At 35.2% G+C, this 20,851-nt stretch overlaps 1 protein-coding gene across 1 annotated transcript; it reads left to right on the top strand.

Annotated features, from left to right (window-relative positions):
* The first annotated feature begins 762 nt into the window (after positions 1-762).
* Positions 763-3,271, top strand: LOC116110751 (thylakoid lumenal 17.4 kDa protein, chloroplastic-like). The gene is made up of 4 exons (XM_031396969.1): positions 763-952; positions 1,112-1,236; positions 2,148-2,394; positions 2,996-3,271. The coding sequence occupies exons 1-4, from the start codon at positions 835-837 to the stop codon at positions 3,217-3,219; spliced, it is 714 nt and encodes a 237-aa protein (XP_031252829.1). The 5' UTR covers positions 763-834; the 3' UTR covers positions 3,220-3,271.
* The last annotated feature ends 17,580 nt before the right edge of the window (positions 3,272-20,851 follow it).

The raw sequence follows: 20,851 nt of genomic DNA, 5'->3' as shown, positions 1-20,851 counted from the left end.
TGGCATAAGGTCGTCATTGTTCGATAGTACGGGCTATCTTAATGCGCGCATGAGGAAAAATACAAGTGCTAGCCAAAGTTCAAAAGGGGTGGGTATTGTCAAAAGGTAGTCTTCGAATCCACACTTAAACCCTAGGACTATATAAAGAAAAGTTTGAGTAAAATAAAGAGTAAATTTTTTCTATTCACTCAAAAGGGAAAGCCCCAAGCCCAACCGCCCCTTTCATCTCTTCCACCATAATTGCCTAGATTGATGCCAATTGGACGAATCCAACCTTTATTGGCACCAAGAGGTCGGATCTGGCCTTTACGACGCCGTGAGGCTAGATCTCGCCCTAGTTGGTAGTCCAAAGGCCTTGTCGAGCCTCAATCACCGTCGTCGTAAAGCCTTTATGGCTTTGGTGGTTGTCACAAGCCTCCAAAGGGTTGTCGACGATAACTTCTAAGAGGTGGGGGTGTTTTAAAATTTGTCATTGGGGGTTTGTAGGTTTAACAAGGGTAAAAATGTCATTTTACAATATAATGGATTTATATTAATAGGATTTTGACAGAATGGGAGTTAAGGTCCTATTTCCCATATGTGCCGAGGTTTTCTGTCATTAGGCGATCTACACGGGGGTTTTCTTTAAGTATCCCTATAATTATTAAAGCCCAAATTGAAAAAAGAAAAAATCATAGTGAATTTAAGTACTACTATCGTCATGCCACCTAGGATAGATATGGTCATATAGAAGCTTCAATGGATAACGCGCTAAGACTTTAAAACTGAGAGACAGTGAAAGAGAGAGAGCCCACAAGCCAAAACACCTTCTTCCAACACACACATTTCATAAAAATGGCTACACTTTCTACTCCATTGTTTAACAACACTTCATCTCTTCATAATTTACCCTCCACACGCCACCGTTTTAGCTTTCCTGAACTCCATCCACCCCTCAGAATCAGTTGCTCCGGTAAGACTTCCACTTCATTCTTCATCAAAACTACAACTACTGTTAATTCTAATTGTTTTGTTGGTTTGAATCATCAAAATCAAAAACATGAAAACACCCTTTTCTATATTTCTTGCAACCTATAAAAAAATGACTAATCTTTACTGTATTTAAGAGCAGGTAGAAGAGATATTTCTGAATCAAAGGAAAAAAATTCTCATTTGAAGGAGCTTAAAGGTGTGGCTTGTGGCATTCTTGCCGCTTGGGCTGTGTCTTCTGCCTCTCCTGTAATTGCTGCTAATGTGGTATGTGCCATTTTTCTATAGTTCCATTTCAGTATATATTGATATAAAAGAATACATACTTTTTTTTGGTTTTTATTGTTTTAATTTTGTTTCATATGTAACATTCCGGTCCACTGACAAGATACTGTGATCTCTTATCCTCCTCAAATTAGTAGGTTTCATAGTGAGTCTCCCATCATTGGAAGCCGCGACTTCAATCATTGAAATGAATCAAGAGTACCAATTGAGTTCGTTTCAAATGATATGCGCGTTGAGCCCTACTATTTGAGCTGGATAAGAGATAAATCCACAATATCTTGACAGTGGTCTGGGTGTTAAATTGTATTTCTATGAAGTTTAATATGATTAATTGGTTTATTTGAAGAATAAATTATGAATGGTTTTGATATGCATTAATGTCTTAGCCTTTTCGGCCCATTCAGCAGTTCGAAGTCCAGAGGTCTGAAGTTGTAGAAGCACCTTTTTGAAAGCTTTTGATAATTAAGATTATGAGAAAAGAGATGCATTTTTTGTGTTAGGGATGCTTTACCATTGGACATTTCATATCAATCACTTGCTTGTTGCTTCTTCATTTATAAGGGCTCAGGATCATGCATTTTTGTAAACTTGAATTTGGTATTGATCGGTGATATCAGGTTCAGTTTTGCACATTTCTACAGAGAAATCGGTACTATAGGTCTGATATATTTGAAGGTGGTTTATAGGAAAGCATGGTATTATCTTTCCTTTGGGAGTTTTCTCCAGCTTTATGTTTCTCTTGCTATGGTTTACATTTAAGTTGCCATGTCTATTTAAGTTAAATTCTGGTTCCAATCAAAGAAATTAGCAATTGTGATGAGCAGCATAGAAACTATAGTATTTACTTGAGAGGTTATGTAAGGTTATGAAATTATAGTGTGTTTGCCTTGCAGAGATTGCCTCCACTGTCAACAGAGCCAAACCGATGCGAGCGTGCATATGTTGGTAACACGATTGGTCAGGCAAATGGTGTTTATGACAAGCCAATTGATCTCCGCTTCTGTGATTATTCAAATGAAAAATCAAACCTGAAGGGTAAGTCTCTTGCCGCTGCCCTGATGTCCAATGCCAAGTTTGATGGTGCAGACATGTCAGAAGTAGTGATGTCAAAGGCTTATGCCGTGGGAGCAAGCTTTAAGGGTAATTTTCTGCTATATCATTTCACCATTGGTCTGTTAAACTACCTACTTCAATATACGGCGCAGCCAAGTTTTAGCTGTGACTTGATCTGCAGATTACAAACTTTGAAAAACTCACATAATGGCCCTTTATGGAATGAGAGCTGACCCTTAGAAATACCATGAAAGATAAAATAGAAACATTTCAAGTACTGTTGAGAACACTGTCATTTCCGCAGGGTGTCGATGCTTGCCCTTGAGTTATGGCACAGCATCAAGACTCATCATGACTCGGTTAGAGTCACATAACACATCATATGAATTAGGTTGTGCTACTGCATTTAAATTCCTATAGATAGCTCAATTCTATGACACTGGTGTGAATTTTGACTGATGGATTATTTGGACGTTTTATCCGATTTTCTTGCTTCGTTAGTATTCATAAGATATATTTGCTATATTTTAAATAGAGTTTTGCATAATGAAATGTGACAATAGGTATCAGTTTTGATGCGAGAAACCAAAGTTTCTTGCACTATGTAGAATGATCCCCTCGTGCTTAGTTCTCCTAATGTTGAATATAAAGAACCATAATATATACTGTGTCCTGAATGATTAAACAGGTACAGACTTCTCAAATGCTGTATTAGATCGAGTAAATTTTGGAAAAGCCAATCTCCAAGGAGCTGTATTTAAGAACACAGTATTATCCGGATCCACCTTTGATGAAGCTCAACTGGAAGATGCTGTTTTTGAGGACACCATTATAGGCTACATTGATCTTCAGAAGCTTTGCACAAATACAAGTATAAATGCTGATGGAAGAGTTGAGTTGGGATGCCGATGACCTTAATCTATCTTCTTTTTTGCAATTTTCCATTTCATAAGATCATAATATATGCAGGTTGCTACATACATTGACGATTTTGTCTAATTTGATAATGGAAAAATATGAAATATTGTACACTAAAGGCAATTTGTCACTGGTTGTCCCTGTTTCTTCTTGTATATTTCATTGATTGACTGAACAAAATGAAGTGTATTGTAATAACAGTTTGCGAAATTCACTATCAATTATTACTTCTTCTCACTAACTGTTATGATATCAATACTACTATACAATATACATACTCCTAACTTTGTATTCCAACCCATGTCGCAATTGATTTGGCAGCATTTCTTAATTATAAGATGATGAGATAAAGAATTAATTTGCCACATACCAACTTTGTAATTGTAGTATTATCCTTATGATAAACTTTACACCTCCTATTGAAGGGAATGCTTTCTACCTGACTCTTTTCCCCAAATTTTTTAAGCGCAATGAGGACAAATATATAATAAACTAACATATTCTATATGAATAATCATATTTAAGTTTTAATAAAATTCAATAAACCAATCTCTATATAGTATTAATATTTTAAATAGGAACAACCTTAATATATTCTAGCAATAATAAAAGTAAAAAGGTTTACATAAATCATAGCTAAAATAATATTATAATGGGGAATGAGGCTAGTTCCATCCCCTCTTTATTTTAGTGTGGGGATTTAATTTGTCCCACAAACTTATCTTATCCTCTAAATTAATATCCTTATCTGTCATCCTTAAGGGGGCGTTTGAATTATATAATGTTTTATTATAGGGGGATATTATATTAGCAGAAAGAAAGATCATTTTGAAGATTACTGGGAATGTTTAAAAAATATGTTTAGTTGTTTCGAATAAATTAGTGAATAATATGTTTGGTTAGGAGGATAAATGGGTGGGTATGTTATATAGATTACTAAATTGCCCTCCTTTTTAAATATTAATATAATAGCATTTATTATTATTATTATTTGAATAATTCTTTTAACCCCCTAATTTTCAGATTTAGCAAAAACACCCTAGCAACCAAAAATGTTTTAAACTTAACAAAAACACCCATACCCATCCCAAGCCACTGCCAGCAACCAGCCACCACCGTTGGCGGCCGCCAACAGTGCCACAGATTTGGTCGTGACACCTGCAGTACCACAGATCTGGCCGTTTCATGGCGAGATCTAGCTATTTCATGGCTAGATCTATGGTCGTTTCACGGCTAGATCTTGCCATTTTTGACCATGGATCTGTGATCCATGGCTGGAAAAGGCCTCACTGGCGCACATCCAGTCTTATGCCATTATGCCGACTTTCGACAGCCTCCGAAGGCGGTCAACGACGGCTGGCGGTGGTAGCAAGTTCTGGTTACAATGATATTTCTGTAAATAATGACAATAACAAGGGCAATGTTGTCCAAAAAATTTAAAAAGCGAGGACAAAAAGGCCTGCATGAGTGAATTGAGTGTTATGTAAATCTTAACAAATATAAGGGTAATTTGGACCAAATGCTCAACTGTTTAGGGGTAACATGAGACACAAAATCGGATTACCTGGGGCAAGTTTTAATAACAGCAGCTTTCCCTCCCCTCCTAAGGTAATAATATTCCCTACAACTTACCCCCCAAATGTCACTGCTTGTCATGAAAGATTTCAAGAACATTTTTTACAAATCAACCAAACATCGTCATCTACTCAATTTAAAAAATATTACCCCACTTATCTAATATTTCGCCTATCCAAATGGGCCCCATATGTCTAAGTTTATCTCCAAGGAAAATAAAAAAAACTAAGATGGGGTACATTTACGTTTTTGTTTTAGAAGCATGAACTCAAAAATAGAAATAAGAATTTTGATTTTGTATTTTTAAAATTTGACGATGCATCATATTTTAAAAATATAAAATAAAACAATTTAAATTAGATTTTAAAGTTTTCAAAACATGAACTCAAAAGTAAAAGAATTTAAATCATATTTAAGAAAACAAAATTTTCACATAGTACAAACCATTTTATTCAATATGTTGATATTTTTGTCAAAATATGTTATGGTGGACAATGAATTGTTGAACAAATATGTGCCACATCATTCTTTTGTGCATGCATTGCTGTCTGACACATTTTGCCAAGTGGTGTTTTTCTTTTTGTTGTCTTGCCTATCAAGCTAATTTTGATTCATGATTTATTTGTGTGAGCTAACTTTATAGGTGTCACAGTTTCCTTATGTGGTCCTAAAAGGTTGTAAGGTTTTGTCTGTGGTCCTGCAAGGAAGAGAAAAGTTATGTTTGTGGTCTAACAAAAAGTTGGAATGCTTTTTGTCCTCCACGTGTTCAGCTATGTCAGACTTATGTCTTTTGCTTTTTCATTTCATGTGTGTGCACAGTGGATGTGTGCTTGCACACTTTCGTCAGACATTTGCTTGTTGCATTTTATTTCGAGATTTACTTCATGTGTGCGTACACTTTTCTGTTGTGCTAACATCGCATGTCTGACCTACTTTTGCACAAGTTGTGTTTTTATCTTTATCAATTGAGATATTTTTTCCCATCTGTTATGTTGTCATGAGGACCACCTATAGGTGTCCAAATATCCTCTTGTGGTTCGGAAAAATAAGCTTTTTCCTTTTTTGGTTGTGGTCTCAAAAGATAGATGAAATCTTTTCCATTTTTGGACCAACATATGTCAGCCCTTGTTTGCTGACTTGGCATAAATTGTTGAGCATGAAATTTGTCTATATGATCTTCATTTTTGCTCATTTGTAAAGCTAACCTTTGATATTTTATTTGCTTGTGCTATGAAATTTTCGAAGAGTTTTATTCCTCAAAGGTTCACTTTATGTTATTGTGCCAAACTTTCATCATCTCATATACTTGTTGAATGGGGGTTGAAACTTGGTTCCATTGTTGATGCTGGAGCATGGCTTTGGCATGCGAAGCTTGGGTGGAGCTCAATTGTTCTTCGGGTGTGTTCCTAACGTGAAGAGGTCCTTGGAGCAACAAGACATTAGAGATTCAGAGGGTGGTGTTTAATGTAACTAGAATAGGGAGTTCTCTTTGCTGTAGCTAAAATCAACTTTGAACTATATCTTGTAATGTTTGTTGTTTAGTGGATTTGCTTTGATCTGGACGAGGTCTCATGGATGTAGGCTAAGAGTGGTTTTAGCCGAACCATGTATATGTTGATATGCTTTACATTTATTGTTTATGAATGATTGATTCATGCTTAACTTAATAACCATTAATCAATTTGATAAAAACTTCCGCTGCACTTTAAAAATGAGTACCTATACGTTAACTAGAGTTCACCAACTCTAACACAATATTTTGGCACGATAACATAAAATCGGTATACTTAAACTAAATCTAAGAACTTTAAAATTTTCTAAGCCATGAAATGTATGTTTACTATCTACAATCCATTAATATATAATAGGAAAAAAAAAAATAATCAGGCTGAATAATTTTTCCCACCCAAACTTTATCAAATTAAGTTGCCACACTTGATTTCGGAAACAAACAATGGCCCACCCATTTTTTAACTTTCAACAAGATAAAAAAGAAGGGCATCTATGTCATTTTATCAAAATATGTAAACTCTTGGTATGAAAACCCATAGAAGGGTAGCATTACTCTTCTATTTCTACCTTAACTGCTCGTACATCAAGCAAAACTCATCAAAATCTTTTGTTTTTGTTTTTCCTAAGAGTAAAAGACTTTTTCCCACCCAAATAATGGTCTAATGACACTTTCTTGTGTATGAACTTTTAAAATACCACTTTACTACCTAAAACACAATTCTGTTAGTAAATTTCATTGTTAGGAAGTGTAGGATAGTTAAAAGTTTGTTATTAGTAAGGGCATGATGGTCAATTAACAAAACCCCTATCACCCCCACCCGTTTGCAGCCTTGATCACTGGCCCCTCTCACTCTGGCACTTACTTTCTCTTTAGTGAGCAGAGGCAATCAAAAAATGGTCTTTGGCAGGAGGAAAAGCCTAGAATTACAACACAAAACAAACACCAATCGAAAATACAACCAACAACAATCAAATTCCTATTCAATTTGAACCCAATCAACGGACAAAACAAAACAACACACGACTGCAGGCGACAAAGTCATGACCAGCGTTCGACGAGCAATCAATCTCTGGAATGATGGGGGGAGGGGAAAGGCCAATGAGTCTATGGGTGTGGACATGAGTGATTTTGGCTGTCAGAATTGGCCAGAATCTAGCTTAAATAGGAAAACCTAGTTCTTTGCAGCAGCCAATAGGCAATCAGGGTTAGAGAGGTTAGGGGTTTTGAAGAGGCTATGCTAATGGTGCAAAAGATGGTGGCTAGGGAAGTTTCCAGTATGGCAATCAACATGAATTGTGTTGGGAACAGGTGGCATTTGCGCAAAAACCTAATTGGTAGGTGGCGACAATCGGTGGTAAATTGGGTTGGGAGATGTTGAGGGTTTCGTTAGGGTGTCGCCGATGAGTCAAATAGCATGGTCGGAGAGGGTTGCCATTGTTGGATTCGATCAGAATAGCTTGAAAACGCGTCGGCCAAAGGAAGTGTAGTGGCCGATGATTGGTAGAGTAGTTGTGAAAAACCATGAAGAGGTGGCAGAAAAATGATGGAAAGCATGTAAGCAAGACATGCAAGCTAAGATATGAATTATAGGATTCAAAACTTTAAATAAAGCATAAATTAACATTATACCTTCTTATTAAAGCTTAGGTTTGATGAAGCCAAGATTCAAAGCTATGAACCCTTCGCACTTTAACACGACCTTGAGAGAAAGAGAGGGTGGCCAAACCTAAGAGAGAGCTTGTGTTTCTCTTTTTGAGTGAACAATGAACAACTTTGAGCTAAAATGCAACCATTTGCATTTATATACACATGGGTCATTTTGTAATTCCTTCTTTTCACTTGTATGCCCTAATAAAATCTTATTCCAAAAGGAGCCCAAACATTTATTAATTTGGCCTTTGAATAATCAATATTATTCAAGGGCCCATGTAAACTACACTAGTTTACATTAACAACCCATAAGTTTACCCTTTTGCCCTTTAACTATTAAAAGGTTATTTTAGTTCATCTCATTTATCTTAATATATAATAATTAAATACAATTAATTATTGCTTGACCATTTTAACCTTTAAAATGTCACGAATAATTTTCTATGTAACAATTGCGATAAAAATTTCGTCATTACCCTCGGAAGGTGCTAGCCCTCTTTGGATAATCATTTCTCTCTCTTATCCTTCTCTAACTTCTCAAGGCTATTGGTGTGACCATATAGGTCCACCGTGGATTAGCCATGAGCCAATTTTGGATGAATCCGAAAACCTGTCTGCAGGCCTAACGACTATGGTAAACATCTAGCAATGTGCCATAGTCCCTAAACCACGATGAAGAAATACTTCATCAAACTCTTTTCAAATCATATGTACCATGCAGGTAAAGTCCCTCCATTGATATATCCTGATCGAGTATGGATTTATGGAACATCAAAATCCTAAACTCAATCTTCTATCAAATTGTCGATCAATATGTCTAGAACTTGTCATCACGAACTTACTTTTGTATGACTAATAATAGACTTTGGCCAGAGATTTTGATTTCCAACATTTATCGACATTGGTCCAGGAACCCGGATCTGGATGGAGTCAGAGGTACTCTTGATCCTATATTTTCGAGTCAATGGATCCTATCTTGACCATCGTTTGTTTCCGCATATGAACAACGCATGACTAAATAGGCTTTGTCATACAAAACATGACTAGTCTAGTACTTATATACTGTATGAACCATACGTATTTGTATCGGATCTGACCATAATGTCTCAGGTCAAAGGACTACCTCGTGCACTGATATACTAAACGATAAATAATTGACTACATGCTTTTCCAAGTGATTTGTCGTTATTTGGTCATGTTCGAAAACCAGTTCATCAACCGCTAATCCATACTAATGCCCTAGTGACATGACTATTATTGTCATCCGTACTTATATCAACTCATGATATCTTTCGGAAGCATCTAGTATGCCTACTATGTAATATAGTTGCCAAAATTATATTGCTTCCATAGGGAACCCTTTTGATAAATTCATTTACTGATTAAATGAATCATCTGGACAATTCATATGCATACTTTATTTTAAATGCATGACTGAATAAAGGAAACAATTTATATATATGAATTGAAGAACTCTTTTGATGAGATTCCAAGCCCATTGTGTTCTTTAAACATGTAAGATTGTTCATATAAGATTCAAGAAGCCCAAGCCTTACAAGGAGAACAACATTTGGCCCAAGCACTCAAGGAAGCTCACAAACTTGTCCAAGATGTGTTAAAGGTCTAAGACATGGCACAAGCCCATTTGTGTGGCCCAATTCGTGGAGATCAAGTGGGGAGAAGCTTAATTGGTCCAAGCCCAATGTGTGGATGCTATTTGATTCAATTTGGTGAAGGAAATTAAGTAAAATACAATTAGGGACATAGATCCATCCTTAATTTAAGGGGTGGCTGTCCTTTGCATTAAATGGGTATGGTTTGCATTGAATGGTGGAGAATTAGTCCTTAATATTTTTGTGTAAAGTTTTGTAATATTTAGTAAGGCATATCTCAACTTTTGTAAAGCCTATATAAAGGCCACTCTTTCATAATGTGAATTAGACAATGAATATTAAATGAATAGTGTTCCCATGGAGAATTGTGTTTCTCTTCTTTGAATTTCCATCACCCAAGTTTCGGCCAAGCTTGGTGGTGGATTGATCTTTAAGCCGGTGGAGTTCCTTTTAAGCTTAAATGATCCTTGGCCATCTATCTTGTAAGTTAATCTCACTTGGTTGCCATTCATCTCACTTTTCGGGTTGACTTGTTTTGTTGTGTTCCAAATTTGTTTTGTGCATTTCAAAGTGGAATGAGTTTGTGTTGATTGAGGCTAGATAAAAGGTGTTGTTCTAAAGTGTTATAAAGATTGTGTGTGCTTGTCGAGTGTTGGCTGAATTGTGTTAGGGGGTTGCAAGTGAAGTCTAGCTTAGGTTGTGTTAAAATTGGTTGAAATAAGGTGACATATGAATTAGGTTGCATGAATTCATATCATCTTTCTTCGATTATTTATGATATACTGATACAAGACAAAATGCTTTGAAACCGATAACACGAATGGTTTCTAGGGCATACACTAACATTAACTAACAAACTCCCACTTGCACTAAAGCCATTCGATGTTGTATCTCATACCCATCTTCTCAAGATGATGGTCTAATTACTTATGTGCCATCACCTTAGTTATTGGATCAGCTACATTTTCTACTAAAGGTGTCTTCAGAGTTATAATCTCTCCAACTCCAACAAATTCTCTCAAAATGTGATACTTGCGCTGAATGTGTTTGGATTTTTGGTGTGCCCTTCATTCCTTTGCTTGTGAAATAGCTCCACTATTGTCATAAGACATGCTTATCGGGTAAGCCATGTTCGGAATCACACCTAGTTCAATTACGAACTTTCGCATCCAAACAACCTCCTTTGCTACTTCTGAAGCAGCAATGTACTTAGCTTCTGTAATGGAGTCTGCTGTAGTTGTCTGTTTGGAACTTTTCCAACTAACAACACCTCCATTACATATAAAAATGTACACTAACTTAGATTTTCTATCGTTAATATCTGATTGGAAATAAAAATCTGAGTGTCCTTGAATGTTTAATTCTGAACATCTATAACTCAAAACCAGATCCATAGTACTTCTTATGTACTTAAGGATTGATTTTACAATCGACCAATGTTTCATCTCTCCCCTAGATTTGATTGACATCTACTCGTAACACTTACAACATAACCTATATCAGGTCTTGTACATAGCATTGCATACATTAAGTTGCCTACGATTGACGCAAAAGGCATACTATGCATCAATTGTCGCTCTTCATCAGTCTTTGGACCCATCTCTTTAGAAAGATGAAGACTGTGAGTGAAGGGAAAGAGACAAAGGTCTCCATGCTAAATCTTTTCAGCATTTTCTCTATGTACAATTTATGGGATAATCCAATTATCCTTTTCGTTCTATCTCTATAGACATGAATGCCAAGGACATAGGTCGCTTGTCCAAGTCTTTCATTGAGAAGGTTTTGGATAACCAGACTTTAACCTCTGTCATCATGCCTACGTCATTTCCCATCAAAAGTATGTCATCTACATATAATATGAGAAACATGATGGTATGATCTTTAACCCATTTGTATACATAGGGCTCATCCGGATTCTTGACAAAACCAAACGATTTGATTATGTCGTCAAATCGAATTTTCAAGCTTCTTAAAGCTTGCTTCAATCCATAAATGGATTGATGCAACTTACATACCTTATGTTTTTCAGCAGAGGATACAAAACCTATTGGTTGTTCCATATAGATGTTTTCCTGAATAAACCCATTAAGGAAAGCTATTTTGACATCTATCTGCCAAATTTCATAATCATGGTATGCTGCGATGGCTATCATTATACGAATGGGTTTAATCATAGCTATAGGCAAGAAGGTTTTCTCATAATCCCATCCTTGTTTCTAAGTATAACCTTTCGCTACCAAACGAGCTTTGAAGGTCTCTACCTCTCCATCCTTACCAACTTTTCTCTTGTAGACCCATTTGCAGCCTATAGGAACCATTCCCTTTGGTGGATCCACAAGTGACCATACTTGATTGGCATGCATTGATTCTATCTCAAAATTCATTGCTTCTAGCCATTTTCCTGAATCTCTATCCAGTATTGCTTCTTCGTAGCTTCTAGGATCATCACCATGATCATCTACTCTCACTAAGTAAGATTCAAAATCTTGCTCATGTAGGAACCCATATCTTTTTGAAGGTTTTGATATTCTAGAAGACGTTCGCATTGGAACCATAGTATCTGATATTGAGGTTTGCTGAGTGGACGTTCCAGCTTCAGTAATCTCGGTTCTTGGCTCTTCGAACTCTTCCTTGAGTTTAATATTTCTTTCAACACCACCTTCCTCTAAGAACTCATTCTCGAGAAAGCTTGCATTTCTATTGATCCAAACTCTTTGATCACTAAAGTAATATGCTAAACTATCTTTAGGATATCCAATGAACCAACCCTTTTCGGATTTAATATCTAGCTTATCAGATTTAACTAATTTAACATAAGCTAAACAACCCCAAATCTTCGTATAATTCAGACTTGGATGTTTTTCATACCATATCTCATACGGTGTTTTCTGTATAGTTTTAGACGGGACCCTATTAAGGATGTGCACAGCGGTCTAGAGAGCATATCCCTACAGAGACATTGGCAAGTCTGTAAAACTCAACATCGATCGTACCATATCCAATAGGGCACGATTTCTCATTTCAGACACTCCATTAAGCTAGGGTGCATACGGATGAGTTAATTGTGAGATGATCCTATTTTCTTTTAAGAACTCCTGAAACTCTATACTTAAGTATTCACCCCAACAATTTGATCGTAATATTTTAATACTCTTTCAAGTTTGATTTTCTACTTCATTCTTAAATTCTCTGAATTTTTTAAAGGATTCAGATTTGTATTTCATTAAATACAAATACCCATATCGTGACATATCATCTATAAAGGTAATGAAGTATTCAAATCCTCCCCTGGCTACTGAATGGTCCACACACGTCTGTATGTATGAGTCCTAATTGTTCCTTAACACGTTCTCCTTTTTTCTTAAAGGGAGACTTGGTCATCTTTCCTTGGAGACACGATTCACACGTTGGATAGGGTTCAAAACCCTATGAGTTTATAATCCCACTTTCTCCAAGCTGTACTAATCTTCTCTCTCTTATATGACCCAATCCATGATGCCATAGAATTTTAGGATTTGATTCAGATTGAGTTCTTTTATTGGAAATGGTATTGATTGAAGCATAATCATTTTGTTCCAAGACATACAAACAATTTGCATTCACAACTTTACCAACTAAAACATTTCCAAAATGTATTGAACATTCATTTCCATTAAACATTACATTTTAATCTGCTTTACACAAAGCAAAAATAGAAATGATGTTTCTAGTGTCTTTTTTGAAGTACAATACTTTAAATAAATTCAAAACATGTCCTGAAGGTAGTCTTATTGGGCAAGTCCCCATGGCCTCGGCTGCAACTCATGCCCCATTTGCCATCCTCAAAATGATCTCGCCCTTTGTCACTTCAGAACTATTTTGAAGTACCTGCAAAGACATACAAACATGAGATGTTGCTACTGAATCCAATATCCAGGAATGACTATCTGAATTAACACTTAATTCATATTCAATCATAAGACATTGGTTCGTACCTGCTTTTCACTTATACTCTCCAAGATAGGAATGACTATCTGAATTAACACTTAATTCATATTCAATCATAAGACATTGGTTCGTACCTGCTTTTCCTTTCCCTTTCCTTAGACTGTTTAGGTATTGAGGCAGTTCCTCTTCTAGTGTCCATCTTCTCCACAGTGGAAATTTTTTCCTTTTGCATTGGCATTCTCTGCCTTTGTCGCTAGCTTCTTGAAGCTCTTATTCTTGGGTCCAACTTTTGGACCTTTCTTCTATTGCTTTTTGGGCCTTTTATTAGCCCTGCTGATGGAGGCGGCAAAGACATCTTCATGTCCTTTCCCTTTCACATTCTGCCTATGAAATTCTTGAAGCTCGTTTAGCAATTCAGAGAGGTTTCACTCAATTCTATTGAGATTGTAGTTAGTTATAAACAGTTTATAACTTAAAGGAAGAGATTGTAGAATCAAATTCACTTTGAGGCGGTCTAGCATGACCACCCCATATCCATCCAGCCAACCTAATCCATTGATCATTCCCTCAGCTTCATGCTAAAAAAAGGATGCATATAACTCATACTCAACCACTCTTGGATTTTCGCTATACAACTCTTGTAGAGCTGTGAGGATATCATAAGCATTCGAAGCCTTTTCGTGCTAATTGAACGTTCTCTATTCATTGAGGCTAGCATGTAGTTTCTAGCCCTCCTACTATCCTCTCTCCATTTTTAAAAAGCATCAAGCTTAGCTTGTGGAGCATCGGGTCCAATATCAAGTAGAAGAGGTGTAAGAATTCATGCTTAGAAAGGGTAAAATTGGTGTAAAACATGGTATAAGGTCGTATGACATGTTATTGAAACTAAAAGGGTGAAATTGTTACCTTTTGTGCTTTACAACTTTTGTAACTTGAAAAAAAGTTCAAGTCCACCCCAAGATGAAGAAAAGAGAGCCGACCATGAAAGATCAAGAGAGAGATTTTCAATCCAAATGAAAAATTAGATTAGATTTGGGAAATATCACTTATTTATACACAAGGACCATTTTGAAATTGTTCTCAAGTCTTTGAATTAATATTTATCCTATATTAACACTTAATACAAATTCAATATTATTTTCAAGTCCTTGAAGTAATTTCAATTTAATATTAACTCTTAATATTAAATCATTATTGAAACTCTTAATATTAAATCATTATTGATCCTAAGCCCTTGAAACAATTTCAATTTAATATTAACTCTTTAATATTAAATCCTTGATTTAAACAAATTTATAATCAAGACATATAAAATAATCCGATTTAATATTTAACTCATTATTGAATCCAATTCAATAATATATTTTAGTCCATCATTGAATCTAATCCAATAATGACCAAATTACCTTATTACCCTTGGTAAGTGCTAGCTTCCCATGAGTAATCATTTCTCACCAATACATAAATTCGGATGTACACGTTTACATCTGAACATTGTTAACCTTTAACGATATGTATTACTCTCTCTTCTCATATTTGGTTTTTAGGTGTGACCACTTAGGTTCACTGTAACCTAGCCGTGGGCCCAATATCACAATCCGATATGTTTCATCATAACTCTTTATGATCGAAACTCCCATCGAATATGGTAGGCATCTAGCAATGCGCTATAACCCCTAAGTCACAATGAAGTTAAACTCCAATGATCCTTTTTCCCAATCGTACGTTTTATGTAGTAAAATCCCTCCGTTGTCTAATCCCGATTAAGTATAGGTTCATGGTATGTCAAAACCTTTAACTTAATCTTTATCCGAATTGTTAATCAATACAATGGAACGTGTCATCATGAAATTCCTTTTTCATATGACTATTTTGTACTCTGGCCAAAGATTTCCTTTTTCCAATGTTTATTGACATTCGTTTGGGAACTCGAGACCATACTATTTCGAGTCAACAGATCTCATCTTAACCATCACTTGTCCTCGCATATGAATAACATATGATCAAACCGACTTTTTACACAAGACATGACTAGTCTCGTGTATATACACCATATGAATCATATGCATCCTATGTCGTGTCCAACTGTGATGTCTCAGGTCTAAGGATTAGTGGCACACTAGTACGATCCTACGATGCATCATTGACCACATTCTAAATGTCCATGTGATTCATCGTAATCAGTCATATTCAATAAACAATTCACCAACCATTTATCCATGCTAATGCCCTTGTGATATACCTCTTATAATCACCCACATTAATACCATCACATGATATTTAATGGAGGCATTCAACACATCTACTATGCAATGTTATTGCCCAATTAACATTACTTACATAGGGAATGCTTCGATGATTTGATCTTCTAAAGATCCGTATCATTCGGACATTTCACATACGTTATAAATAGTATAAATGAAGCAGTAAACAACATATGAAATCAGAACTCTTTCTTCCATTCTCAAAAGAGTATTTACAAGATATAATGCCCAGAAACCGATAACACGATTGGTTCCTAGGGCATACACTAACAAATCTCTCACTTGCACTAGAACCAATCAGTGTGATATCTAATACCCATCTTCTCAAAATGATGGTCCAACTGCTTTTGTGTCATCGCTCTAGTGAGTGGGTCAGTTACATATTCAGTTGAAGGTGTCTATTGCACCCAAATTTCTTTAGCTCCAACGAATTCTTTAAAAAAAAAAAATTGATATTTACACTGGATATGTATGGACTTCTGGTGTGCCCTTAGTTCATTTGCCTGTGCAATAACCCCAGTATTGACACAATACAAGGTTATCTAATAACATTTATATTGGAACCACACCAAGTTGAATTTAGAACTTATGCATCCAGGTAGCTTCCATATTCAGCTTCTGTAGTGGAATTGACAATCGTCGACTATTTGGAACTTTTCCAATTGACTGTTCCTCCATTACATATGAAAATGAAACCAGATGTAGACTTTCTATCATCCACATCTGATTGAAAAACAGAATCCGAGTATCCCTGAATCTTCAATTCTAAATCTTAATAATTCAGGATTAAATCCTTAGTTTTTCTTAAGTACTTAAGGATTGTTTTAACAATAGACTAGTGCTTCTCCTTTAGGTCGGACTGATATATGCTTTTAACACTTACAACATATGCTATATCAGACTTAGTACACAACATAACATATAAGATACTACCTACGGCTCAAGCATAAGGTATCTCACACATCCGCTCACACTCCGGATCAGTCTTGGGACTCATATCTTTCGAAAGATGAATTCCATGACTACAGGCAAAAACCCTTTTTTTTTTTTTTGAAGTCTTACATGTCGAACCGTTTCAACATCTTTTCTATATACATTCTTTGGGATAAGCCTATTAATCATTTCGCTCTATCTCTATAGATACGAGTTTCAAGGATATATGTCACTTCTCCTAAGTCTTTCATGGAGAAAGTTCTGGATAACCACAACTTAACTTCAGTCATCATTCCAATGTCATTTCCCATCAGTAGTATGTCATCTACATACAACATGGGAAATATTATGGTATGATCCTTTGTCCATTTATAAACACAAGGTTCATCCGGATTCTTCATGAAACCAAACGATTTGATTGTTTCATCAAACCAGATGTTACAGCTTCTTAAAGTTTGTTTTAACCCATAAATGGACCTATGCAACTTGCACACCTTATTTCTTTCAGAATTGGATACAAAACCTACGGCTGTTGCATGTAGATATTTTCCTCAATGAATCCATTGAGAAATGTTGTTTTGATATCCACTTACCATATCTCATAATTATAGTGTGCAACCATGGTTAGCATAATTTTGATTGATTCAAGCATAGCGACTGGTGAGAAAGTTTCATCATAATCCAACCCTTGTTTCTAAGTATAATCTTTCGCAACCAATCTAGCTTCATAGGTCTCTACCTTTCCATCTTTAACAATCTTTCTCTTGAAGACCCACTTACATCCAATAGGAACTATTCCTTCTGGAGGATCAACGAGAGTCTATACTTGATTAGCATGCATGGAATTATCTTAGAATTCATAGCTTCTAGCCATTTACCAGAATTGATATCTAATATTGCTTTTTCATAGGTTATAGGATCATCCCCGTGATTGACTTCTCCAATCATGATAGATTCAAAAATCTCGTCATGAAGATATCCATATCTTTCCGAAGGTCGAGATACTCTAGAGGATTGATGAACAGGGACTGATATTTCAAGTGTTGGGATTTCTTGAAAGGTACCATCTATTTGAGTATTTTTGGTCTGAGGCTCACCGGACTCTTCTTAGAGCACAATTTTTCTTCCTGCACCACCTTCCTCTAAGAACTCTTTCTCAAGGAAATGTGCGTTTTTAATCAAATCTCATATGGTGTCTTCTCGATAGATTTAGATGGTGCCCTATTCAGAATGTACACAACGGTAACAAGGGCAAATCCTCATAGTGACGTTGGCAAGTCAATGAAACTCACCATCAACCGTGCCATATCTAATAAAGTATGGTTCCTCCTTTTTTTGACACACCGTTATGTTGTAGTGTATTCAGAGGAGTCAACTGGGATATTATACCATTATCTTTAAAAAAAAATCTTGAAATTCTGTACTCAAGTATTCACCACCACGATCTGATTGTAGAATCTTAATACTCATTTTGGTTTGTTTCTCTACTTTATTCATGAACTCTCTGAACTTTTCAAAGGATTTAGATTTGTATTTCATGAAATACATGTACTAGTACCTAAAATAGTCGTCGATAAAGGTAATGAAGTATATATTAAAAACCTTTTTGAGCCATTTTACTAAATGGTTCGCATACATCTGAATGTACTAAATCCAACAATTCTTTGGATCTTTCCCCTTTACACTTAAATGGCAATTTGGTCATTTTTCCTTAAAGACAAGATTCACAGGTCAGATAGGCTTCTGAACCCAATGGGCTTAAAAGCCCATTTGCTTCTAACCCGATTATCTTTTTATCTCCTATATGACCTAATCGATGATGCCAAAGTAATTTAAGACTTATTTCATTTCGAGTTCTTTTATTAGTAATGGTATTAATTATGTTATGATCATTCAATTCTTCAACATACGAACCATTTGTATTAATAGCTTTGCCAACTAATTTATTTCCAAAATAAATTAGATACTCATTTCCATTAAACTGTATTTTGTAACCAGATTTACATAAAACAGAAGCAGAAATGATATTTCTGGTCACTTTGGCAAAAAACTCTGTGTAAACACAAAATGTGTCCTGATGGCAATGTCAAATGGCAAGTCCCTATGGTCTCGGCCACAACTTTTGCTCCATTTGCCATCTTTAGAATGATTTCATCTTTTGACAATGTAGAACAATTCTGAAGTGTCGGTAATGAGACACATATGTGAGATGTAGCAACTGAATCTAATATCCAAGAATGATCATTTGATTAAGCACTTAATTCAAATTTTATAACATAAGAATGGAACATACCTACTCAAGCTTTCTTCAAGCTCTCGAGATATAGAGGACAAATCCTCTTCGAATGTCCATCTTTCTTGCATTGGAAGCCCTACCTTTTATCTCTCTTCCGGTGTGGCATCCGGAACTACAAAGAGTGGAATGGGTGCTTCCATAACGTATGCCGCCTTTTCAAAATTGAGAACAATTCTCAAGTTCCTCAACCAATCTTTCAAATTTGGTCCGGTCAACTTGTTGTCATCTAAAATCCTCCAAAGAAGATTAGTGCTCATTTTCAACTAAATATCACACAACAACTATTGTAAAGAGGCTGTTAGAAATTAAAACATGTTATCAGTGTCTTGTAAATTTAAACCTTTAATGCTAATCTAATTAGCTCCCACTATTTTATTAGAATTCCATACTCTCCTAAATGATGATCGTTGGAATAAATTTCTAGTGGGGAATCAAATTCTTATCAAATTTAATAAACCTCACATAATAGAAATTTTGGTCCATTAAATTCAATAAGTAGGAAACTATTTCCTTTTATATCACCATATACGCTATGATGCATTTCCTTGCCTCTAGTTTCAGATACTTTACATAATAGAAATCTTGGTACCCTAGACTGGTTAAATTGTACCTATTATGCTTTCTTAAAATAGAATTCTCATTATACCCTCACATAATAGAAATCTTGGGTACAATGGAAATTTCTGTCGAAGAACTAAGACAATTAATTCCATTTCATAAAATTAGCACCCCTCATATAATAGAAATCTTGTGATCTCTAATTTTTATGCCAAATAATTAATTGGCCTATAGTGGAAGGCACGGACTTAAAATTATTCCTTAGGGAGATTTTAAAGATTAGGTTTTCTTTTAGGTTAATGTTTTAATATCTACCCTATACATATCCACCATATGTATCAACTAAATATAAAACATAAACCCCAAACTAAGAACCTAAAACTAAATGTCATGCCATAAAATTAAGTTTCAACACTTCATATAATTATTAAAACTTAAATATAAACAATGGCATAATTTCTATGCATAAATCATCCAAGCATATTACATGCTTCAACATGGCATCATATGTTATCGAACATAACAAATATGCATTGTATTAATATAACACATATATACCCCATATATCAATTATATCTAATAAATTACCCATTAATAATCATTAATGAAACTTTAGGGGATAATGTAACACTTACATTAAATAAGCAATTATACAACCACCATTTGGCAATGAAAAGTTGGTGGAGTAAATTTATGCTTATCTTATCACATGGCATATTAATATACATTAATGATTAATCCAATTAATCTTATCAAAGACATAATTAACAATTAAATTATGGTCATACTACCTTTCCATGTTTTTGGTACAAAGACAATTTTACCCTTAAATCTTTAAGGCAAATTGCCTTTTATGCTTGTTGCAATATATATGAATTCAATGACTTATGCAACAATTACATATAAATATGTCATAATTAACTAAAAAGGGCATTAGTGACATTTCACCACCCTAACATTTAATGCATTTTAATCTCATTTGTTAATCAAATTAAATGAAATGATTAAAGACATTAACCACCCATCAACTATGGTTTAGTTATCCTTATCCTAATTCATATCTCTAATTACACATGTCATTACCATAAAACCATTCATGCATTATTTGATTAACATCAAACATGCCCGAAATTTGCAATTGGTATGCATCATCCATGCATTCAATTGTCACACAAATTTCAAGGATAATTCATATAGAAAACATATACACGAATCTCCATTAATCATGTTTTCTACACATAAACAATTCATGCATGAATCACCACTAAGACATGCACTAATCACCATTAAAGCATGC

The sequence above is a fragment of the Pistacia vera genome, unplaced genomic scaffold, assembly GCF_008641045.1.
Source record: "Pistacia vera cultivar Batoury unplaced genomic scaffold, PisVer_v2 Contig612, whole genome shotgun sequence".
NCBI classification, from domain to species: Eukaryota; Viridiplantae; Streptophyta; class Magnoliopsida; order Sapindales; family Anacardiaceae; genus Pistacia; species Pistacia vera.
The sequence above is the reverse complement of the archived record's forward strand: the minus strand, read 5'-3'. Positions and strand labels throughout refer to the sequence as shown.

Excerpts from the sequence above, each read along its gene's own strand:
- LOC116110751 (XM_031396969.1), top strand. The coding sequence starts at position 835 with ATGGCTACACTTTCTACTCCATTGTTTAACAACACTTCATCTCTTCAT. Across the intron at positions 953-1,111 it reads CCTCAGAATCAGTTGCTCCG|GTAGAAGAGATATTTCTGAA; the intron begins GTAAGACTTCCA and ends ATTTAAGAGCAG. Across the intron at positions 1,237-2,147 it reads CTGTAATTGCTGCTAATGTG|AGATTGCCTCCACTGTCAAC; the intron begins GTATGTGCCATT and ends TTTGCCTTGCAG.